Source organism: Lichtheimia ornata (assembly GCF_029851405.1).
Source record: "Lichtheimia ornata isolate CBS 291.66 chromosome Unknown scaffold00001, whole genome shotgun sequence".
Taxonomy (NCBI): Eukaryota; Fungi; Mucoromycota; class Mucoromycetes; order Mucorales; family Lichtheimiaceae; genus Lichtheimia; species Lichtheimia ornata.
Window position 1 is genome coordinate 1,060,751 of NW_026695321.1, and position 18,278 is coordinate 1,079,028.

At 44.0% G+C, this 18,278-nt stretch overlaps 7 protein-coding genes across 7 annotated transcripts; 4 read left to right on the top strand and 3 right to left on the bottom strand.

Annotated features, from left to right (window-relative positions):
* Positions 1-912: 912 nt before the first annotated feature.
* On the top strand, positions 913-2,733 carry O0I10_000382 (uncharacterized protein; the record flags this gene model as incomplete). Its single annotated transcript, XM_058480493.1, has 5 exons — positions 913-1,183; positions 1,261-1,742; positions 1,819-1,990; positions 2,057-2,322; positions 2,392-2,733. The coding sequence occupies 5 exons, from the start codon at positions 913-915 to the stop codon at positions 2,731-2,733; spliced, it is 1,533 nt and encodes a 510-aa protein (XP_058349016.1).
* Positions 2,734-2,952: 219 nt separating this feature from the next.
* Positions 2,953-3,714, bottom strand: O0I10_000383 (uncharacterized protein; the record flags this gene model as incomplete). The annotated part of the gene is made up of 1 exon (XM_058480494.1): positions 2,953-3,714. The coding sequence occupies one exon, from the start codon at positions 3,712-3,714 to the stop codon at positions 2,953-2,955; it is 762 nt and encodes a 253-aa protein (XP_058349017.1).
* Positions 3,715-4,046: 332 nt separating this feature from the next.
* Positions 4,047-4,786, bottom strand: O0I10_000384 (uncharacterized protein; the record flags this gene model as incomplete). Its single annotated transcript, XM_058480495.1, has 2 exons — positions 4,047-4,431; positions 4,497-4,786. 2 exons carry the CDS (start codon positions 4,784-4,786, stop codon positions 4,047-4,049), a joined length of 675 nt encoding a protein of 224 aa, XP_058349018.1.
* A 1,001-nt stretch (positions 4,787-5,787) lies between these two features.
* On the top strand, positions 5,788-8,875 carry O0I10_000385 (uncharacterized protein; the record flags this gene model as incomplete). The annotated part of the gene is made up of 14 exons (XM_058480496.1): positions 5,788-5,811; positions 5,873-6,058; positions 6,108-6,210; positions 6,278-6,602; positions 6,662-6,800; positions 6,877-6,949; positions 7,018-7,277; positions 7,340-7,578; positions 7,636-7,724; positions 7,783-7,935; positions 7,992-8,089; positions 8,149-8,412; positions 8,481-8,531; positions 8,588-8,875. 14 exons carry the CDS (start codon positions 5,788-5,790, stop codon positions 8,873-8,875), a joined length of 2,292 nt encoding a protein of 763 aa, XP_058349019.1.
* A 271-nt stretch (positions 8,876-9,146) lies between these two features.
* On the top strand, positions 9,147-13,053 carry O0I10_000386 (uncharacterized protein; the record flags this gene model as incomplete). Its single annotated transcript, XM_058480497.1, has 9 exons — positions 9,147-9,739; positions 9,806-10,060; positions 10,130-10,217; positions 10,285-10,471; positions 10,544-10,772; positions 10,843-11,281; positions 11,344-12,162; positions 12,222-12,423; positions 12,479-13,053. The coding sequence occupies 9 exons, from the start codon at positions 9,147-9,149 to the stop codon at positions 13,051-13,053; spliced, it is 3,387 nt and encodes a 1,128-aa protein (XP_058349020.1).
* Positions 13,054-13,641: 588 nt separating this feature from the next.
* On the bottom strand, positions 13,642-15,912 carry O0I10_000387 (uncharacterized protein; the record flags this gene model as incomplete). The annotated part of the gene is made up of 4 exons (XM_058480498.1): positions 13,642-14,013; positions 14,075-15,323; positions 15,405-15,510; positions 15,570-15,912. 4 exons carry the CDS (start codon positions 15,910-15,912, stop codon positions 13,642-13,644), a joined length of 2,070 nt encoding a protein of 689 aa, XP_058349021.1.
* A 469-nt stretch (positions 15,913-16,381) lies between these two features.
* On the top strand, positions 16,382-17,630 carry O0I10_000388 (uncharacterized protein; the record flags this gene model as incomplete). Its single annotated transcript, XM_058480499.1, has 2 exons — positions 16,382-16,559; positions 16,630-17,630. The coding sequence occupies 2 exons, from the start codon at positions 16,382-16,384 to the stop codon at positions 17,628-17,630; spliced, it is 1,179 nt and encodes a 392-aa protein (XP_058349022.1).
* Between the last annotated feature and the right edge of the window lie 648 nt (positions 17,631-18,278).

Here is an 18,278-nt window from a genome sequence, read left to right on the forward strand (position 1 = left end):
TTAATTGTTAATAGCAGGGTCGAGTCCTTGGAAGAGACCCATTCGAAGCAATTTTCATACAGCAAGGGAAGCGTTATTCAACATCGATTACGTCCAAAGCCGCTGCTGGTAAGCCTATTGCAAGCGAGAACCAGGATATGTACTGAGATAGATACACAGGTCACACGCACACGCAATCCTACCGTGGGATAACCTAATACAGCACGCATTTCATTCTCATTGGTATCGTGCAACGATTTACGGTCGCAATTCGCAATCAGTGTTCCAGGATTACGGTTACACCATATCTCTGGTCCCTGGTAAATGAACGTCCTAGGTCTGACAGCCCGCGAGAAAAAACAACACACCATACAAGAATGTGGGGAAAATACGACCGAACGACGTCTTGAAGAGATACCCATTGCCTTTCATGCATCCATATCCAATAAATAACAACCCATAGCATACACAGCAATTATTTGCAATACATTATGTATTATTTTATATACTATCATGCGGAATTGATTTGCTTGGTGGTGACATTATGAGACAAGCGGGAATTGAGAGCGTACATATACATCTTGTGGAATGTACCGGTTTGTGCAACAAGGTACACCCTCTTGCATTAAAGCTAGATGTCGAATTTGTCCATTGTTGCCTTTTTAACAAAGAAAAACCTACAACCCAGACCGTGGAAACGATCATCATGAGCTTGTTTCAACTCTTGTTTTCGGTATGACAGATAATGATAGTGTTGATGATGGCAAGAAAAGGAATGTAATTCTGTATTGGGGTTGGGCTGTTGCTGTTGTCTAATGTTGCATTGGATAATGCTGAGCTTCTTGTAACTCTTATATAAGCTCCTCTTCTACAATGGATGTGTAGGATACGATTGTCGTAAATCATCCCTCTTTTTCTTTACATACATTCATAATGAAATTTGTCCCATCTCTATTTGCAGTGAGCTTGGCTGCCTTGGGTGCATTGGCTGCCCCTGTTGAAGAGCGTGGTCCACCTGCACATGCATTGTCAAAGCAATTATACAACCGATTGACTATCAAAGGCTTGACCCGGCACACTGACAAGTTCCAATCGTTCGCTGATGCCAATGGTGGTAATCGAGTTTTTGGATCCAAGGGCCATAATGAAACCATCCAATACTTTGTGGATCAAACCAAACCCTACTATGATGTGACCGTGCAACGTAAGTATATTGGCTCAATACTGTAACTCGCATCAAAATGTCTCACTCACATGATGTACACTTTTTTTTTGGGTTAGCCGCTACTTTCAATTATACCGAAACGGTCAAGGAAACGGTCGAGTTTGCGGACCCTTCTGCTTCTTCAAGCCAAGATGAAATCAAGGTCAAGCTTATGACTTACAGCTCCAGCACACCTGAAGAGGGCGTCACTGGTGAAGTCGCTGTGATCCCTAATAATGGCTGCAAGGCTGAAGATTATGGTGAAGACGTCAAGGGCAAGATTGCGTTGGTCGTGCGAGGTGAATGTGCCTTTGGTGATAAAGCAACTTTGGCCGGCAAAGCAGGTGCAGTGGGTGTCCTCGTATACAACAATGAGGAAGGTGATGTCAATGGTACCTTGGGTGGTCCTGTTAAAGGCGCAGCACCTGCTGGTGGTATTTCCAAAGAGCATGGTGAACTCTTAAAAAAGCTAGCTTCAGAAGGCAAAGTTACTCTCAAATTGACCCTCGTTGAATTCCACGAGGAGCGCAGCACCGCCAATGTTTGTGCACAAACAAAGGTAATTATATTATTATTATGCATGCACATGTGATCCCCCATTTGCATGGATATTCACACACCAGGGTACTTTTTAGAGTGGTAACAAGAAGAACGTGATCGTGGTGGGTGCTCATTCGGATAGCGTTGTTGCTGGCCCTGGTATCAATGACAACGGTTCAGGATCAGCTGCCTTGTTGGAGGTGGCTCACCTCTTCCGCAATGTGAAGCCAAAAAATAGCGTCAGATTCTGCTGGTGGACTGCTGAAGGCATGTAATTCATATCATTTGCTCGTTTAATGTACGTGTGTTGCTAATTCTTCATATCATTAATAGAATTCGGCTTGCTTGGTGCTGAGCACTATGTCAAGAACCTCTCTGAAGAAGAAAAGAACAACATTGCATTGTATCTCAACTTTGATATGGTTGCAAGCCCTAACGCTATCAATGGTGTATACAGCCCAAGTGCCTCGGCAGAAGGTGTTGATGCTCCTGCTGGATCCACTGCTATTGAGAAAATCTTCGTTGACTTTTTCAAGGAGCACCATGGTTATTCAACCCCATCCGAATTCAATGGCAGAAGTGACTATGGTCCCTTCATTGTAAGTTGCTGCTTCTTTATTGATTTTCAAGTACTTTGCTTATTTACACATATACATGTAATACTATAGGAAGCTGGTATTCCAAGTGGTGGTACTTTTACTGGTGCTGAAGGTATCATGACTGAGGAAGAGGCTAAGCAATATGGTGGCCAAGCTGGTGTTGCCTATGATGAGAACTACCATGCAGCAGGAGACACCGTAGACAACCTTAACCATGATTTCTTCTTATTGCACGCAAGAGCCATTGGTCATGCTGTTGCCACTTACTCGGATTCCACTGCTGATGTCGATGCTGAAAAAGGAAACAGCACCAATGCTAAGCCTATCAAGAGCACTTTGGCTCTTCCTGCTAACGCTCAAGTCAAGCCTGTATATACAGCATGCGGGTCCCATGCTGTGTATGACATGTAATCCTATCCCCCTTCATACCATAAATGTATTGTATCAAATATCTTGTAAGAATAGCACATTGTAAATTCGTTTGATCCAAAAGATGATATTTTTGTTTTGCTGTGAGAAAATGAAAATGAGTGTGGGGATATTGTTGATGCAAGCAATTACATAGTGTGGTGGGGATAATAGTGTAAGCAAATGGTGGAGGAGCAAGGGATCGATAATGATACTACGTAATTAAGCTACTTGATCTCTTTGCTTGTGTTTGCAATACTCGATGACTGAAGATACATCTTGTGGTAACGCCTTTGCAGTAACTCTGTCAGCGATGCACTTTGGCACCCATCCACCAGGCTCCGAGCGCTGAATACATGTCCATTGCACCGCCCCATTCTCCAATTCCTCCACATACTCCCATGCTTCGTATTTGCCTCGTACAAATCCAGGTCGTACAGGTTCTGTTACATCGGATACAGGTTTCGATACAATCATAAATGCACGTCGTCTTTGTTGGTAATCCTCATTTTCTCCTTGTTCTTGATCCTCCTCCTGTTCGTCATCAACATGGGTTTCACGTACAACAACCATTTCCACAAACTCGCGTCCTGATGCCAATGTCGCTTTATAATTGAGCTGATATACGCCTATTGCATCTTCCTCAATGACCGAAGTAGATAGAGCCCATAGTTCACGTGCATCCTGCATAAGCTCAATGTATTTTGGCTCCTGCAACGAATGGTGCGTAAAAAGAACACTACGCAAGTCTGCATAACTGACACTGGTCACTATGCTGGATCGTTGTAGAAACCACGGGTTGCCACATTGAGGTCGACGTCGTACCGTTGTCTTGGTGCCATCGCTACTGGTGTGGTGAGAGAGCGTGGGCCATTTCGCTGATTCGGCAATGAGCTTTTTCAACTCGTCAAAGAAACCGTTAGAACGCTCCTTCAAATCCTCAATCGAAGCATTGCGAATCCAAGTGTCGGATATTGTCTCCATTGGACGTGTTGATAAAGAAAGTACCGGAAAACGGGTAAAGGATCGCCATTCCGCTCTCATCACGACGCTCTTATTTACCACCCCGCCTTTCATGCATGTCATAATAAATCCTTTGTAAAAGTGATTCATCCTTGTATTCTCAAAGCCATTGACTCGTCTCTCTCACAAAGCACAACCGCTTATTTATCATCCCCCAAGTCACTCGAACATCCCTTGCCATCCACATTTACATCCAATGATTGATCCACCCCACTTTTGATACTACAACATCTCTATTCATTTGCATAATAGGGTATGATCATTTGAATACAAGCGTAAAGAATAGGATAAGATTATTCAAATACTGGCAGGCTTCGAATAAAACGATCGACAGCTATCCTGAATAGCTCATTGCAAATATTACCAGGGGGAGGTGCCGAAGGACGAGCTGTTCCATTACCACTTGTACTCATATCATTCATCGATCCTTGTTGTTGTTGCTGTTGTTGTTGATCGGGAGGAAGAACACCTTGACTAATCTCCCAGCGTGTATCTTCAAACTTCATCAATCCATTCTTGACGACGAAATCCACGTAGAGTTGTACATAGATTTGCTTGAGCACGGCACGCAATGATTCCGTATTGGCATCCGAATTCATGACAAACTTGAGTCCAGTAGGCGTTTCATAATAGTGCAATCGATAAGTGGATGTTCGATACGAAATAAATTCATCTTGGCTTGTCAAAAGAAGGAGCGTGTCAGCCCAAATGATACCATCCCTCATATCCCTCATACTACTTACTCTGCACTCAATTTCCTCACAAAGTTACGCAATGAAAATACAACACCATAGACGAGTTTGGCCTCTTCTTCAATGGACATCACGCTACCCGCTGCCAATCCACTAGGTTGTGTCTGCAATAGCCGGTCGTCTCCACTACGTGTCATGGATGATGCAGGACCACCACCACCAGCCGTCGTTCCTGTTCCACTACCTCCACTGTGATGGTCCAAAGCAGATGATCCCGGGCTTGATGCTGAAAACCTTGATGATGAGGTCGTCAGACCACCCAAACGACTGCTGCTACCCATGGTGGTTGTATTATGCCCTGTTTGACTCATGCTCGTACTCGGCGTCGCATTGTTGCTGGGTGTTTTATGATGCCACTTTTGATAATAGATGCACTGGCAATGCCGATCGAAAATGTACAGGTTGTAAATAGTCATTGGGTGGTGCGGAAGGAGCGAACCAGGTCCCAACAAGAAATGAACGACTTGCTGACACCAACGCGCTGCTCACTGTGTAACATCCATCCCAGCTGCATGCCCTATTAATCACTTGTTAATCCATTCATTATGATAAAAGGATATATAAAAGACATGGCGTGATTCTTATTGGTATGGGAAAGATGTGATATCGTGGGAAGTGTGCCATGATACGGCGTGTTGCTATGGAGTTGCTAGGTAGCTCGATTATATGAATTTCTTGAGCAAGTGACATGGAGGCCATCATATGCCTCAAGGGGATACCTGGCCATTGCACTCAACAAAGATCAGGTATCCTTTAATCCGCCACGTGACAAATGTGCAGGGTCATTGAGAGCAACGTTGCCCCATAGCCAACTCAAAATGGCGAAGACCATGCCAACAAAGAAGAAGCTTGACTCTACCCATCAGAACTTAGCATTACCATTGTTTTCCTCATAACACCATCCACCAGTCATAATAGAATCAATTATCATGGCTCTTCTCATTCTTTTACTTTTATTGCAATATCATTTATATAGGCTATTGTATAAGAGGATGATAGCCTTTGTGAATGGATGGCTATGGACATAATACTAACATTGCTTAGCCGGATGGGAGTCCGTTGTAGTGAAAGGGCGAGAAGACGTTACGTTGATGTCAACCATCACCAACCACTAAGATGCTGGTGAGGGAGAAAACGATTGGTCAAGTCAGGGCTCAGCGGGCATGAATGTGTGAGCATGTCACGCTACCTACTGCTTCCACCTCTTGTTCTTGGCTTTCTTTCAAGCTCGGACCACACACACACGCACTCACTCACTCACTCAGTCCTCCCTTGTTTCCCAATGGCTATTGAAGATAGCTTTGATGTATGTATACCCGCCAATGGTCTCTGTATTCAATCCATACCAATGTCCCATGTTGACTTAGATCGTGAACGATCCTGGTGCAACAACCACCACGGTTCCCAGCGACCCAGCAACGGCGAAGCTTGGCACAGCATTGCAAGACACCGAGATTCCAGTCAAGCTGCTTTATTCGAAATCAAAAGTCTATGTGCACCCCTCAACAAAAGTGAGCGACTTTATCCCTGGCTATATCTCGATTGTCGAAAAGGTAGGTTCTTCTTCTATACATACACCCTGATACTTACAACTTGATATAGGCACCTCATGAGTATTTGATCGCTTGGACACCTGAAGCACTTATACTCTCCAAGGATATGGAAGCGTTTGTTCAAGTGGATAACAATCCTGAGGAGGAAGAAGGTTAGTATAAAAATCGAGGATCATGGATGTTGTCATCATTGGTGTTAAGCGAGCATTGCTTCTTCAGGTTCGACCGTCATGATTCCTTCCTTGATGGATAGGCCGCATGATCAATACTCTCTTTATGCTATCTCGTCGCCGCTGGAAAATATCAATTCGGTGTTTGTGCGGCCTCCTTGTTTCACCAAATGGTACGGCAGCGTGGTGCTTAACTTTAAGGATGGATCATCTTCAGCACCCTTATGGTTCCACGATGATGAAAGTCGCAGCACGGTGCTTCAAAAGAATACACAAGGTGGCAAGTTTAGCGATGATCAAGGTACCGATTGTCAGGTCCGTTGGGGTGGCGATGAGTTTATGCACAGGCTATGTCAGTTGACTCAAGTGACTCGGTATGTGTCTTTAATGTTTCGATCCATGCAAGATACATAGCCTAACATTCTATTTTCAGATCCGAGAATGATGCCCATTTGTATCTTGTGGGTGAAAGAAAAGCATCATCAACAGCAACAACAACAACAACAGCCAAAAAGCAGCATGCTTATGATACTTCAGTATTCGATTCGACCCAAATGGATCCTTGGATGGCGGTAAGTGATGATGACAGGGGTGTGGTTTAATTGTGGGAATGATATACTTACCTATGGTAAACCCTGACATGTCCAGACATGGAAAGAGTTTCGGTGGAATGCATTGGAAAAGCTCTCACGAATCACAAAGTTCTCTCGTGATGCTGCAGGTAAACAAAGGAAACAACAAGTGACAGATGACATGTATCATTAACCTATGGATCGGGTCCATCATCAGCCGGTGTCTTGAATCATCCTGCGTCTCGTCAATTTACACGCAACCTTCCTCCCCGTTTACAAGAAGCCCTCAACACGGATGCTGTGCGTGCTACAACAGACGACTATGACTCGGCACGCATTTATCTTGCTAAATGGGCAGCGGGACTAGCAGCTCGTTCGGATCAAGATACGCCTATCGAGAGACGCTATCGACATGTGGGCATCTGGGGCCATGGTTGGGAAGAAGAAACTGCCTTGGGTGTCTTTGAAGTGTTGAATGTAAGGTTCCTTTATGATAACGAATACATCTTATTGACACCACCCATGATATTCATATGTAGAATGAAAACGACTTTTCTATCCCTACTCACACTCGCACGCAACCCATCTCAGAGGCTGAATGGCGATCGTTTTTCGATGATCAAGGCAGATTATCTGTAGGCGAACCCTATATCCGCAAGCGTATCTTTTGTGGTGGCCTTGATCCAAGTATTCGAAGAGAGGCGTGGTTGTTCCTTACAGATGTCTTCCCATGGAATTCGACAGCGGATGAGCGAGAGCGATTGGCTGAACAATACAGGTAAAATACATCCATTTATTTTCATACGTTGTCAAACTAAATGATATTTGTATCTAGACAATCATATCGAGAGCTAAGAAGCAAATGGTTGGATGATCCAGAGGTCAAGGAAAGTGCAAAGTTTCAAGATCAAAAGCACAGGATAGGTATGTTTCGTGATCATCATTTGTATTTGGTGGAACCTTACTAACATGTCGTTAAAAGACAAAGATGTCCATCGAACGGATCGTACAGTGCCATTCTATGCCAAAGAAGATATGCCCAATCCCGATGTCACCATGCATGTCGGCACCAATGAGAACCTGGAAAAGCTCAAAGAGCTCTTGTGTACATACAACATGTACAATACAGACCTTGGCAAGTGCTTTCGTTTGATCATTGCAAGAACAACTCACTAATATGGTGTAGTATAGGCTATGTCCAAGGCATGTCAGACCTTTTGTCTCCACTTTACATGGTGATCCAAGATGATCTCGTATTTCAAGCCTTTGTTGGTTTCATGAACCGTACTGTATGTGCTATTTCATATGGAGCCATGTTGATTACATTGACTAATTCTACCCTTTGTAGAAGTCCAACTTTTATATGGATCAATCAGGGATGCATCGACAATTGCTGATAATGGATACCCTTTTGCAATTCATGGACCCAAGCTTATACAAGCACTTCCAGCGTGCGGACAGCGACAATCTCTTTTTCTGCTTCCGATGGTTCCTTGTATGGTTTAAGAGAGAGCTTTCATGGGATGATACCTTGACCATGTGGGAAGTCTTGTGGAGCGACTATCTTACCGACAAGTTTATGTTTTTTGTTGCATTGGCAATCCTTGATCAGGTAGGCTATACGGTTGCTACTTTGTCCAAGTAACATCAATACTCATTTTACATGTTCCACCACATTAGCATCGAGACTCCATCATCGATTACCTTCGATCATTTGATGAGATTATCAAGGTAAAGGTTTATTGAGAATAGCAGTTGAAATTGGTATTGACAAGTTTTGTATGTAGTATATCAATGACCTTTCTATGGGCATCAATGTTCAAGAGACGCTTCAAAGAGCAGAGATCTTGTTTTACCAATTCAAGCAACGTGTTGAAGCTGTGGATACAAAACGTGAGCAGCTACAGCAATCATTGGAATCTTCTAGTAAAGAAGCAAAGGAAGAACGTCGTGATCTGCAAGCACAATTGAACAAGTTACCTACCGTGAGCGAGATGTTACGTGAGCTCATCGCCACTGAAGAGGAATCCTCTAATATCGCCACCAACAGCAATAGTGAAAAGGAAAAGGTTTAAGCATCACTTATCCCATATGTACTCCTCCTTATCCCCTTCATCATCGTCTCTTTTATTGTGCATTATCATTAAAGGATATATAATCTATACAATTAATACTATCACTGCTGGCTGCTGCTGGGGATGGTGGGTTGGTGGTTGCCACTCGCCGTAGCCGCCGCCGCCGCCGCCGCAGCGATAAGACCGGGTCGCTCGTGCAACGTAAAAGGCCTATTTTTCTTTTTTCCCTCCTTTTCTGATCTCAAAGTCGTCATTTCATTCCCAACTACTTATGGATCACTTTGAAGTCAACTCCCAGGACGATTTCACCTACTTGGAGTATTCAGCAGACACGCAATCGTCGCAATACGACTACAATGACTTTACTCAACCCAAGACGGCCGACCTTCATCACGATCCCAGCTTGTCGTTAGCTTCCTTGTCATTGGACAATAACAGCATTGAAAAGGCATCACCCACCACATCGACAGCAGCTACCACCACCACCAAGAGCAACGGATTCGATTTCCAATTTGAAGAGACGGACGACTTTGATAACTTTGGTGAAGTCAATGGCGAAGTGGTCGACGAAGAAGAAGAAAAGAACCTTCCACCTCACGCATGCAATTACTGCGGCATCCATTCGCCAGCATCGGTCGTCAAGTGTGTTGCTTGCAGTCGTTGGTTTTGCAATTCCCGTGGCAATACTTCAGGATCGCACATAATCAACCACTTGGTGCGTGCCAAACACAAGGAGGTCATGTTGCACCCAGAGTCGCCACTAGGTGAAACAGTGCTCGAGTGTTACAATTGTGGATGTCGCAACGTCTTTTTACTCGGCTTTATTCCTGCAAAGAGTGATACGGTGGTTGTGTTGCTATGCAGGTAAATGGAAAAAGGAGGGAGGATGAAACTATGGGAGAAGATATTCATTGTTGTTGTTTCCATTAGACAACCATGTGCTGCAGTGCCATCGTCAAAGGATATGAATTGGGATACTTCGCAATGGATGCCATTGATTGATGATCGTTGCTTCCTTACTTGGCTCGTCAAGATTCCTTCTGAACAAGAACAGCTCCGTGCCCGTCAAATCACTTCGCAGCAAATCAACAAGTTGGAAGAGCTTTGGAAGGATAACAGTGAAGCTACCTTGGAGGATCTTGAGAAACCTGGTGTCGATGATGAACCTCACCCAGTCTTGTTACGGTATGTATTGTGTACCTGCTTTGGTATGCGATTGGTTGGTATGCTCATGTGTCACTTTTTAAAACGCAGATATGAGGATGCTTATCAATATCAGAACATTCTCGGTCCTCTCGTCAAGATGGAGGCTGACTATGACAAGAAGCTCAAGGAATCACAGGTATATAAAAAGTGGATGGATACCCAGGGAATGATGGAACATGATCACTGATCATCGTGAATAATAGACGTGTGATGATGTGGTCGTGCGCTGGGACGTTGGTTTGAATCAAAAGAACATTGCATGGTTTTATTTCCCCAAGCTTGAAATGGGTGAAGTCAAATTGGCTGTGGGTGATGAATTGCGTCTACGCTATCGTGGTGAATTACATGATCCTTGGGAAGCTACCGGTCATGTCATCAAGATCCCCAACAGTAAGTTCATCAACAACAACAACAACCCCCTTGGGTATTCTTTGTCTCTGATTTGGGTATATGTATTTTTAGATGTCAGTGATGAAGTTGCCTTGGAATTGCGTAGAAACAACAAAGTACCAGTTGAATGCACCCACAACTTTTCAGTGGATTTTGTTTGGAAATCGACCAGCTTTGATCGTATGCAAAGTGCCATGAAGACATTTGCTGTGGATGAGACAAGTGTGAGTGGTTACATTTACCATCGTTTGTTGGGTCATGATGTGGAACCCCAAGTGCTCAAGACGCAAATGCCCAAGCGGTAAGTAATGATGATGATGATGATTGGATATAAAGAAATGATGTCTTATTCATTATGCAACGAACAACAGGTTCTCAGCACCCAACCTTCCTGAATTGAACCATTCCCAAGTCTATGCTGTCAAGTCCGTATTGCAAAAGCCGCTTAGTTTGATTCAAGGTCCTCCTGGTACCGGCAAGACTGTCACTTCAGCATCCATTGTGTATCACCTTGCCAAGATGAACCCTGGCCAAGTGCTTGTGTGCGCACCTTCCAATGTTGCTGTGGATCAACTTGCTGAGAAGATTCATCAAACCGGTCTCAAGGTTGTGCGTCTCACTGCCAAGTCTCGTGAAGAACTTGATTCACCCGTATCCTTTTTGACGCTTCATGAACAAGTTCGCAACATGGATACCAATGTGGAGTTACAAAAATTGATCCTGTTGAAGCGTGAACAAGGTGAATTAAGCGCATCCGATGAAAAGAAGTACAAGTCGCTCAAGAGATCATGCGAAAAGGAATTATTACAGGTAAAAGAAAACAGAGATCTTTATAGAGATATCCATGTACTTATACGATGATTTTGATCTAGAATGCGGATGTGATTTGTTGTACTTGTGTTGGTGCTGGTGATCCACGTGTTGCCAAGTTGCGTTTCCGTACAGTGCTTATCGATGAAGCAACCCAAGCATCCGAGCCTGAGTGTATGATTCCCCTTGTTCTTGGCAGTAAGCAAGCTGTCCTTGTTGGTGACCATCAACAATTGGGTCCTGTCATTATGAACAAAAAGGCAGCTCGTGCAGGTCTTTGCCAATCCTTGTTTGAGCGTCTTGTTATTCTTGGTTTGCGTCCCATTCGTTTGCAAGTGCAATACCGTATGCATCCATGCCTTTCGGAGTTTCCTAGCAACATGTTTTACGAAGGCACCCTCCAAAATGGTATCACGACTCAGGAACGCTTGCGTAAGAATGTTGATTTCCCTTGGCCTGCACCTGAGACACCCATGATGTTTTATGTCAACTTGGGAAACGAAGAAATCTCGACATCGGGCACATCGTATCTCAACCGCACTGAAGCTTCCAACTGTGAAAAGATCGTCACTCGTTTCATGAAAGCGGGTATCCTTCCATCCCAAATTGGTGTTGTAACGCCCTATGAAGGTCAACGCTCGTACATTGTACAATACATGCAATTCAACGGCTCGTTGCGTAAGGATCTTTACAAGGAGATTGAAGTTGCCAGTGTGGATGCCTTCCAAGGTCGTGAAAAGGATTACATTATTCTCAGCTGTGTCAGAAGCAATGAACATCAAGGTATTGGTTTCTTGAGTGATCCTCGTCGTCTCAATGTCGCCTTGACACGTGCCAAATATGGTGTGGTGATTCTCGGCAATCCCAAGATCCTTAGCAAGGTAAGTTGTAACGAACGAATGGGTGTTGGTTATAGGATATTGATTTTGTTGTCACATAGCATCCTCTTTGGCATCATCTTTTGGTTCATTACAAGGAAAAGGGTTGTCTTGTGGATGGTGCATTGAACAACCTGCGTGCTTCCATGATCCAATTCAGTCGACCTCGCAAACAATACCGCAAGGATGACAAGTTCCGTCAAGGATTAGCTCATCAAATTGATGCTCGTGAAGCATTTGCCAAGGCACCCCTTGCAAGTGAGAGTAAGTACACCACTTTTAGTGTTTATAGGTAGTTACTTACGTTGCATGATTTTAGATCGCCGTGGTGCACGTGCCTATGGCCAAGATTACATGGCAACGCACGATCCTGTTGGTTATATTCCTTCGGAAATTGGTTCCTTGCCATCATCGCAATTCAGCATTCCCTTTATTCCTTCTGCTAGTGGTCCATTTACGCAAGATTTGTCACAATCGAGTGTGTTCAACCGCAAGAATGTGAAGCAAAGTCTCAACAACGAAGGCAACATGTCACGTTACATTCCTGGATCATCGACATTTGCTACGCATGGATTTGGTTGGTCCAGTGGATCAGCTTCAGCAGCGGCTGCTGCAGCAGCAGCAGGTGGTGGTAATGGTGGTGGTCCCTCACAAAACATGTACAGCAGCCAAACATCCATTGGTCTTGCCTTGTCACAGAGCGATCGACTGCGTATGATGGCGGAGTTATCGAGTCAAGGAGGTTCAGGAATGGGTGGCAACAATAGCTTATTGAGTCAGGATACAGTTGGCGGTTATCCCTATGATGATTACAAGTCTCAAGATATCTCGACCATGCTTAGTCAAGATTTCGATTTGCGAAGTCAAGCCAGCCAGGCGTACACCCAATATTAGAAGAAGGGTCTAGCGTGTACAGGGCTCCCTTTTTCTTTTATCAACAATTCCCCCCACGTCCTCTGTCTCTCTCTCATTCTTGCAGCACACACACACTCACACACACACACCCAGTTTCTCTCTCATCCACTCCCTCCACAACCCAGCTCACATACACTCTTTGATGATGGGCAGCTCTCTTTTCTCTTTTGGATTGTCCTTGTTGTAGTAACGATGGATGATCTTTTTCAAGGAAATGTGTCTCCTCGGTGGTGGTGGCGGTGATTCTTGACTCAAACCCAAACCCAAGTTTGCCCTCCTAGTTGCTTTTGTTTTCTTTTACCCTGTCAGGAAGAGAAAAGTAATTAGGTATTGTGTGGATCCCCTCCCCCACTGCCCTCGCTTGTAGCTATCTCGGTCTAGTAGGATGGATGGAAGGGCGGAATAAATTGTGCTTCTTTTTTCTCACAATGTAGATATTGGATCGATATGTTTTATGTATTACATATATATACTTGCGCAAAAGTGTAAGGTATAAAGCAAAAGGAGAAACGTTTAGATAAAGGGATGATGATGATGATGGTGGTGGGATGGATGAATGGATGAAAGTTAAGCAAAAGATTCCCTATGTCTGGTATGGGGCAACCTGTAGAGTACTGTGCTTTGATGATGTTGTGATGGCCGGCTGCTATATCGTCTTGTTGCACTGTTGCTGGATAATTTCAAGCCGTAATCTTCATTGTCGTCGTCATGGATACTATCATTTCCGGATACAGTCATTCGTCGTGATCGAACACTGCTACTATAGCGAGATGGTGATGATCCTGAGGATAATGTGGAGCTTCGTTCTCTAGTGGTGGCTACTCGTGCTGTGCTGGATCTCGGTGTTGTTGTTGTTGTTGAATGACGTTGTCGAATGCTTGTCAAAATATCATTCGCCATTTCAGCTACGGATGGTTCTTCTTCGGTTGTTTCTGGTATCTATGATAACATCCCATCAGTATATGGTGGCCACCACGTCATGTATGAGAAACCTTGTTACCTGGTGATTGGGACGAGCCGATGAAACAGTGTTCCTTCTGCTGGATCGTAATGATGCTGTGGGCTGATCATCATATAATGTGCTTGATCTATTGCGAGTTGTACGTGGCAAAGATTGTTGTTGATTCAGGTTTGGGACAGCAGGATCGCATACAGTAACCCTTCTACTTGATCGATAAGATGATGATGATCGTGCATTGGTGGTGGAAGTTGTGCTGGTATTATTGATGAAAGAAGAGGTGTTGCTGCTATAAGGTTTGATTTCCTCAACAACCGATTCAGGTGGTGTTTCAGGTAAACTATCAGATACGCGAGACAAGGTGATTGAAGACGATGAAGGTGAGGGCCGGCTTTCACGATTACGGATCATCATATTGCGACTGGCACGTGATCGTAGATTGACCACAGGTTCCTCAAAAGGCAATTCGTTTGTTTTTGATGATAAAAGTCGATGTTTTTCTGGCATGGATACAGTGCGTACACGTCTTGACGAAGAAGCGGAAGATGTATCTGAAGATGTTGTGGTGGTCGTGTTGCTGCTAAGTGTCGATGTCATTTGATCTCTAACAACTGCTGCATCATCGTCGCTGCTGGATAGTTTGCTTCTTGGAGTAGATCTCATGCGAGGCTGTTGATGATGATATCGATGTTCAAAGCTAGTATTTTGTTCTCCTCCATTGGTGCTACCTCGACGCATTTGGTGAGGATCATCATCTCCATCATTGATAATAGGTCGATTATTGGGTCGTGCTTTGGATAAAAGGGATGCTCTACGTTCAAGAATAGCGTCCGTGTCCTTTTTCAATGCCAAAAGCACTTCAAGATCCATGCTTTGTCGCTTATTCAAATTCGCGGCTGTTGTTGTTGTTGGGTTGGTACGTAACGAGGTGTAGTGTTTAGGCGCATGATTGACCGGTTCGGAAGAGTCTCGGATAAAGGATGTGCGACGAATAGCTTGTAAAAGTTCCTCTGTTTTGCGAGCTGACTTGTTGAGCATTGCATTCATGCGACCCTCTTTGCCATCCTCGCTCTCCACAACAGCCACTGAACGTCGTCTATCAATCATACTTTGACGGCTATTGTTGTTCACTAAGCGTGCATCGAGTGAATGTTTACGATCATTTCGAATCGAAGGCTGTCTAAGATGTTGTTGCTGTGGTTGGCGTGGTTGTTGTTGTTGTTGTTGTTGTTGTTTGAGATGCTGTTCCTGTTGTTGCTCAAATGATTCATCATAGGGCTTCTTTGGTGTACTACATTGGAAACAAGAAAAAACAGTAAGTGGCTCGTATATAGAGAACATTCATGCAGGCGATAATACAATTGCATCTTACCTCGGCGTACGACTGGCAGGCCGTGACATTGTATCCTCAAGTAACGAAGGATCAATAAAGTCTTTGAGCTCACTTGACACAAGGTCCAAGGATACTTCGTCATCACCTATTGTTATTATACCCATTAGTACCCTCTCGTTTTGCCTATTCACTCGAGTTCTATACCTCTATTAAGCTTTCGAAACAACATGACACTCTCACTGCGGTCGTGGTATCCTCTCGAAGAACCGCTTTTCAGCGAATGGGCATCGTCAGGCCGTTGTTTGTATTGTTGCAGATCGTCGTCATGGTGATTCGTTTGCCTTGTTGAAGGAACAGGTGTGGTGAGCGAGCGCATAACACGCTGCAATTCCTCATCGTCGATGCTTCGGAAACTAATGCGATAACCTTGGCGGCGTAATGAGTGGTTTGAGCCAGGAGTGAAACGGCCATCATGTTCGAGGATGCTGTCGAGGTCGGCATAGTCTTCTCCATAGGTGTCTTCAAGGTTTGTTCTTGCATAAGGCATGTTTCCTTTGGACCAAATGTGGTGTAACAAAATATAAAAGTGAAGAAAGAAGAGAGTGCACGAGCCCAACCTTTGTTCTTTGTCCGCAAAAGGAAAGTTGCATGCGGATACTACAATAATGCGACTACCCATTTGTTATAGAGGCATACATAATAGTGTCATTTCGCACAGACTATATACCCACTCTCCACACCTCTCCTTATTTTCAACATAAATGAAACTGAAACCTCGCCTTTTAGAGTTCATTCTGTCAATGCTGTAATACATCAACCCAGCTAGACTTCTTTGCAAAAACCTAGAGCCGCATTCCGCTACAAGCACAGCTGCAACAAATTATGATTAACCGACAATCTAAGGCCCTTTTTCTTTTAATTCAGTAAAGGCGCGGTTGTCCTCCTCGTTGGTTTCACTCTTTCTCTTTCTCTCTCTTTCTAAATTGACAATTTCATACTCCCTTTTTCTTCCCCTGATGGATTTTGACAAAGGCCCCTTGATTGATATTCGTTTACTGGAACCTGACATTCGTTTACCAGTTGATGGTGGCAATGGTGGTGTGCTTCGAGGATCGGTCAGCATCACATGTCGAAAATCATATACCATCCAATCATTGGAACTACTCTTTGAAGGATTCCAATACATCATAGCAGGTGTGTGTGTGTGATCCTTGCTCATATCATTCACTTGCAACAGCTTTTATTAATATGATTGAAAATGTAGATGGTGATCGACCACTCAAGGGAGAAAGAAAACAAATTGCTCGTCATCCGGTCTTGTTGTATCCAGTTAGCACCACCAGCAATAATACCGATGCCGATACAGCACCCGACTTGCTGATCTCACCAGGCACTACGCAATGTACCTTTGAATCAATATTGCCTAGCCATCTACCTGCAACCATACAATGCCCTGAACTTGATATCCAATACAGCTTGCGAGCTACCATGCATTATAATCGTATTAGCACCTCCACTTCAAATTCTACCACCTCCATTACCAGCAGCAAACCACAATGGCTGTCGCGGAAACGTATTCGAAACACCGCTTGCACAATACCTGTACGATTGATTGCAGCACCCTCATCCGCATCACTATTGTATCACAATCATGGCATCGACTCTCTTAAACAAACGACAACCTGGTGCCAGTATCGGATTGCTTTTGAGCATCGTTCTATTACGGCAGGCAAGACAATGGGCATCCTGTTGCAGATGGCACCTCATTTACAAGGCATGTGGCTTGAGCAAGTTTACATTGAATGGATCGAACGACGACGTGTCTCTACACAAAAATTAAGCAAACATTTATTGCTGCCTATTCGATGGGTACAATTGGATCCATCTGGACATCAACAACATCATACAATGGCACCTCCGCTCAGATTAGGTAGCCATCCCCGATCGTTCCGATTAGCGTATCAGGTACCGGAGCATTTGGTCCCTTCAACTCAATTTCACGATCAATTTGCAATGGACCATCACGTGATTGTATCCATGCTGCTGAGTTTCCCTGCAGTGGTCAAATGCAAAAATGATGACAATAGGCGCTACATGAGGAGGTATACCAAGACCATCCGATTTGGAACCGACATACGCGTCATTGATGGACGTCAAGATCAAGATGCAAGATTACCACCCTACCAGGAATGTGCAAAAAGCCAAGATGGCTCAAGCAGTTCATCAACATTGATCATGCAAGGCCCACCCATGTATACCCCATAAAGCGAACAACCCCCCCAACACATACACACATCATGTAATATAGAATACTGCATCCCTCTTCATACATCCAATCATAAGATCAATAGAATCCTTTTATATCATCCCTCATATGAATCATTCAAAGAGATACTTTTAACTATCCCATGATCGAACCTTGATTCATAGTAGTAGTAGCAGTGTGGGTGGTGTGTCTCAGCTCAGCCAGGTTAGACAAGAGATTTTTGTTGTTCAGGGCGGCTTATCTCATCATCACAGGGTTTATATAGTAATATCATGCCATATCGCCAATAAAGGGTTTGTGTGTGATGACACGTTACTACAAAATATGATACCCACATACTGGTGTTTGGTAAGCAAAAATCTGCATCCTAGTAGCCATACATGGGCATGTTAGCAATGGTACTACCTGCTTGTATAAAATGACGCATGAAAGATCACTGATGGGAAATGAGTAATCGGAGTCGGATACATGGCGTTTCTGCATAAGTCGATCGCTCATTAAACTTCGTCATGCCATTATCACGGTGATCGTTCTTTGAATGCGCAATGCATGTAAACCAGCAATGTTGAGCGTTCATGCATGAAGTAGTATAAAAGGCAGCTTGAACGAAACAAGGGAAATGAGAAGGAAGAATAGGAGTGATAGGA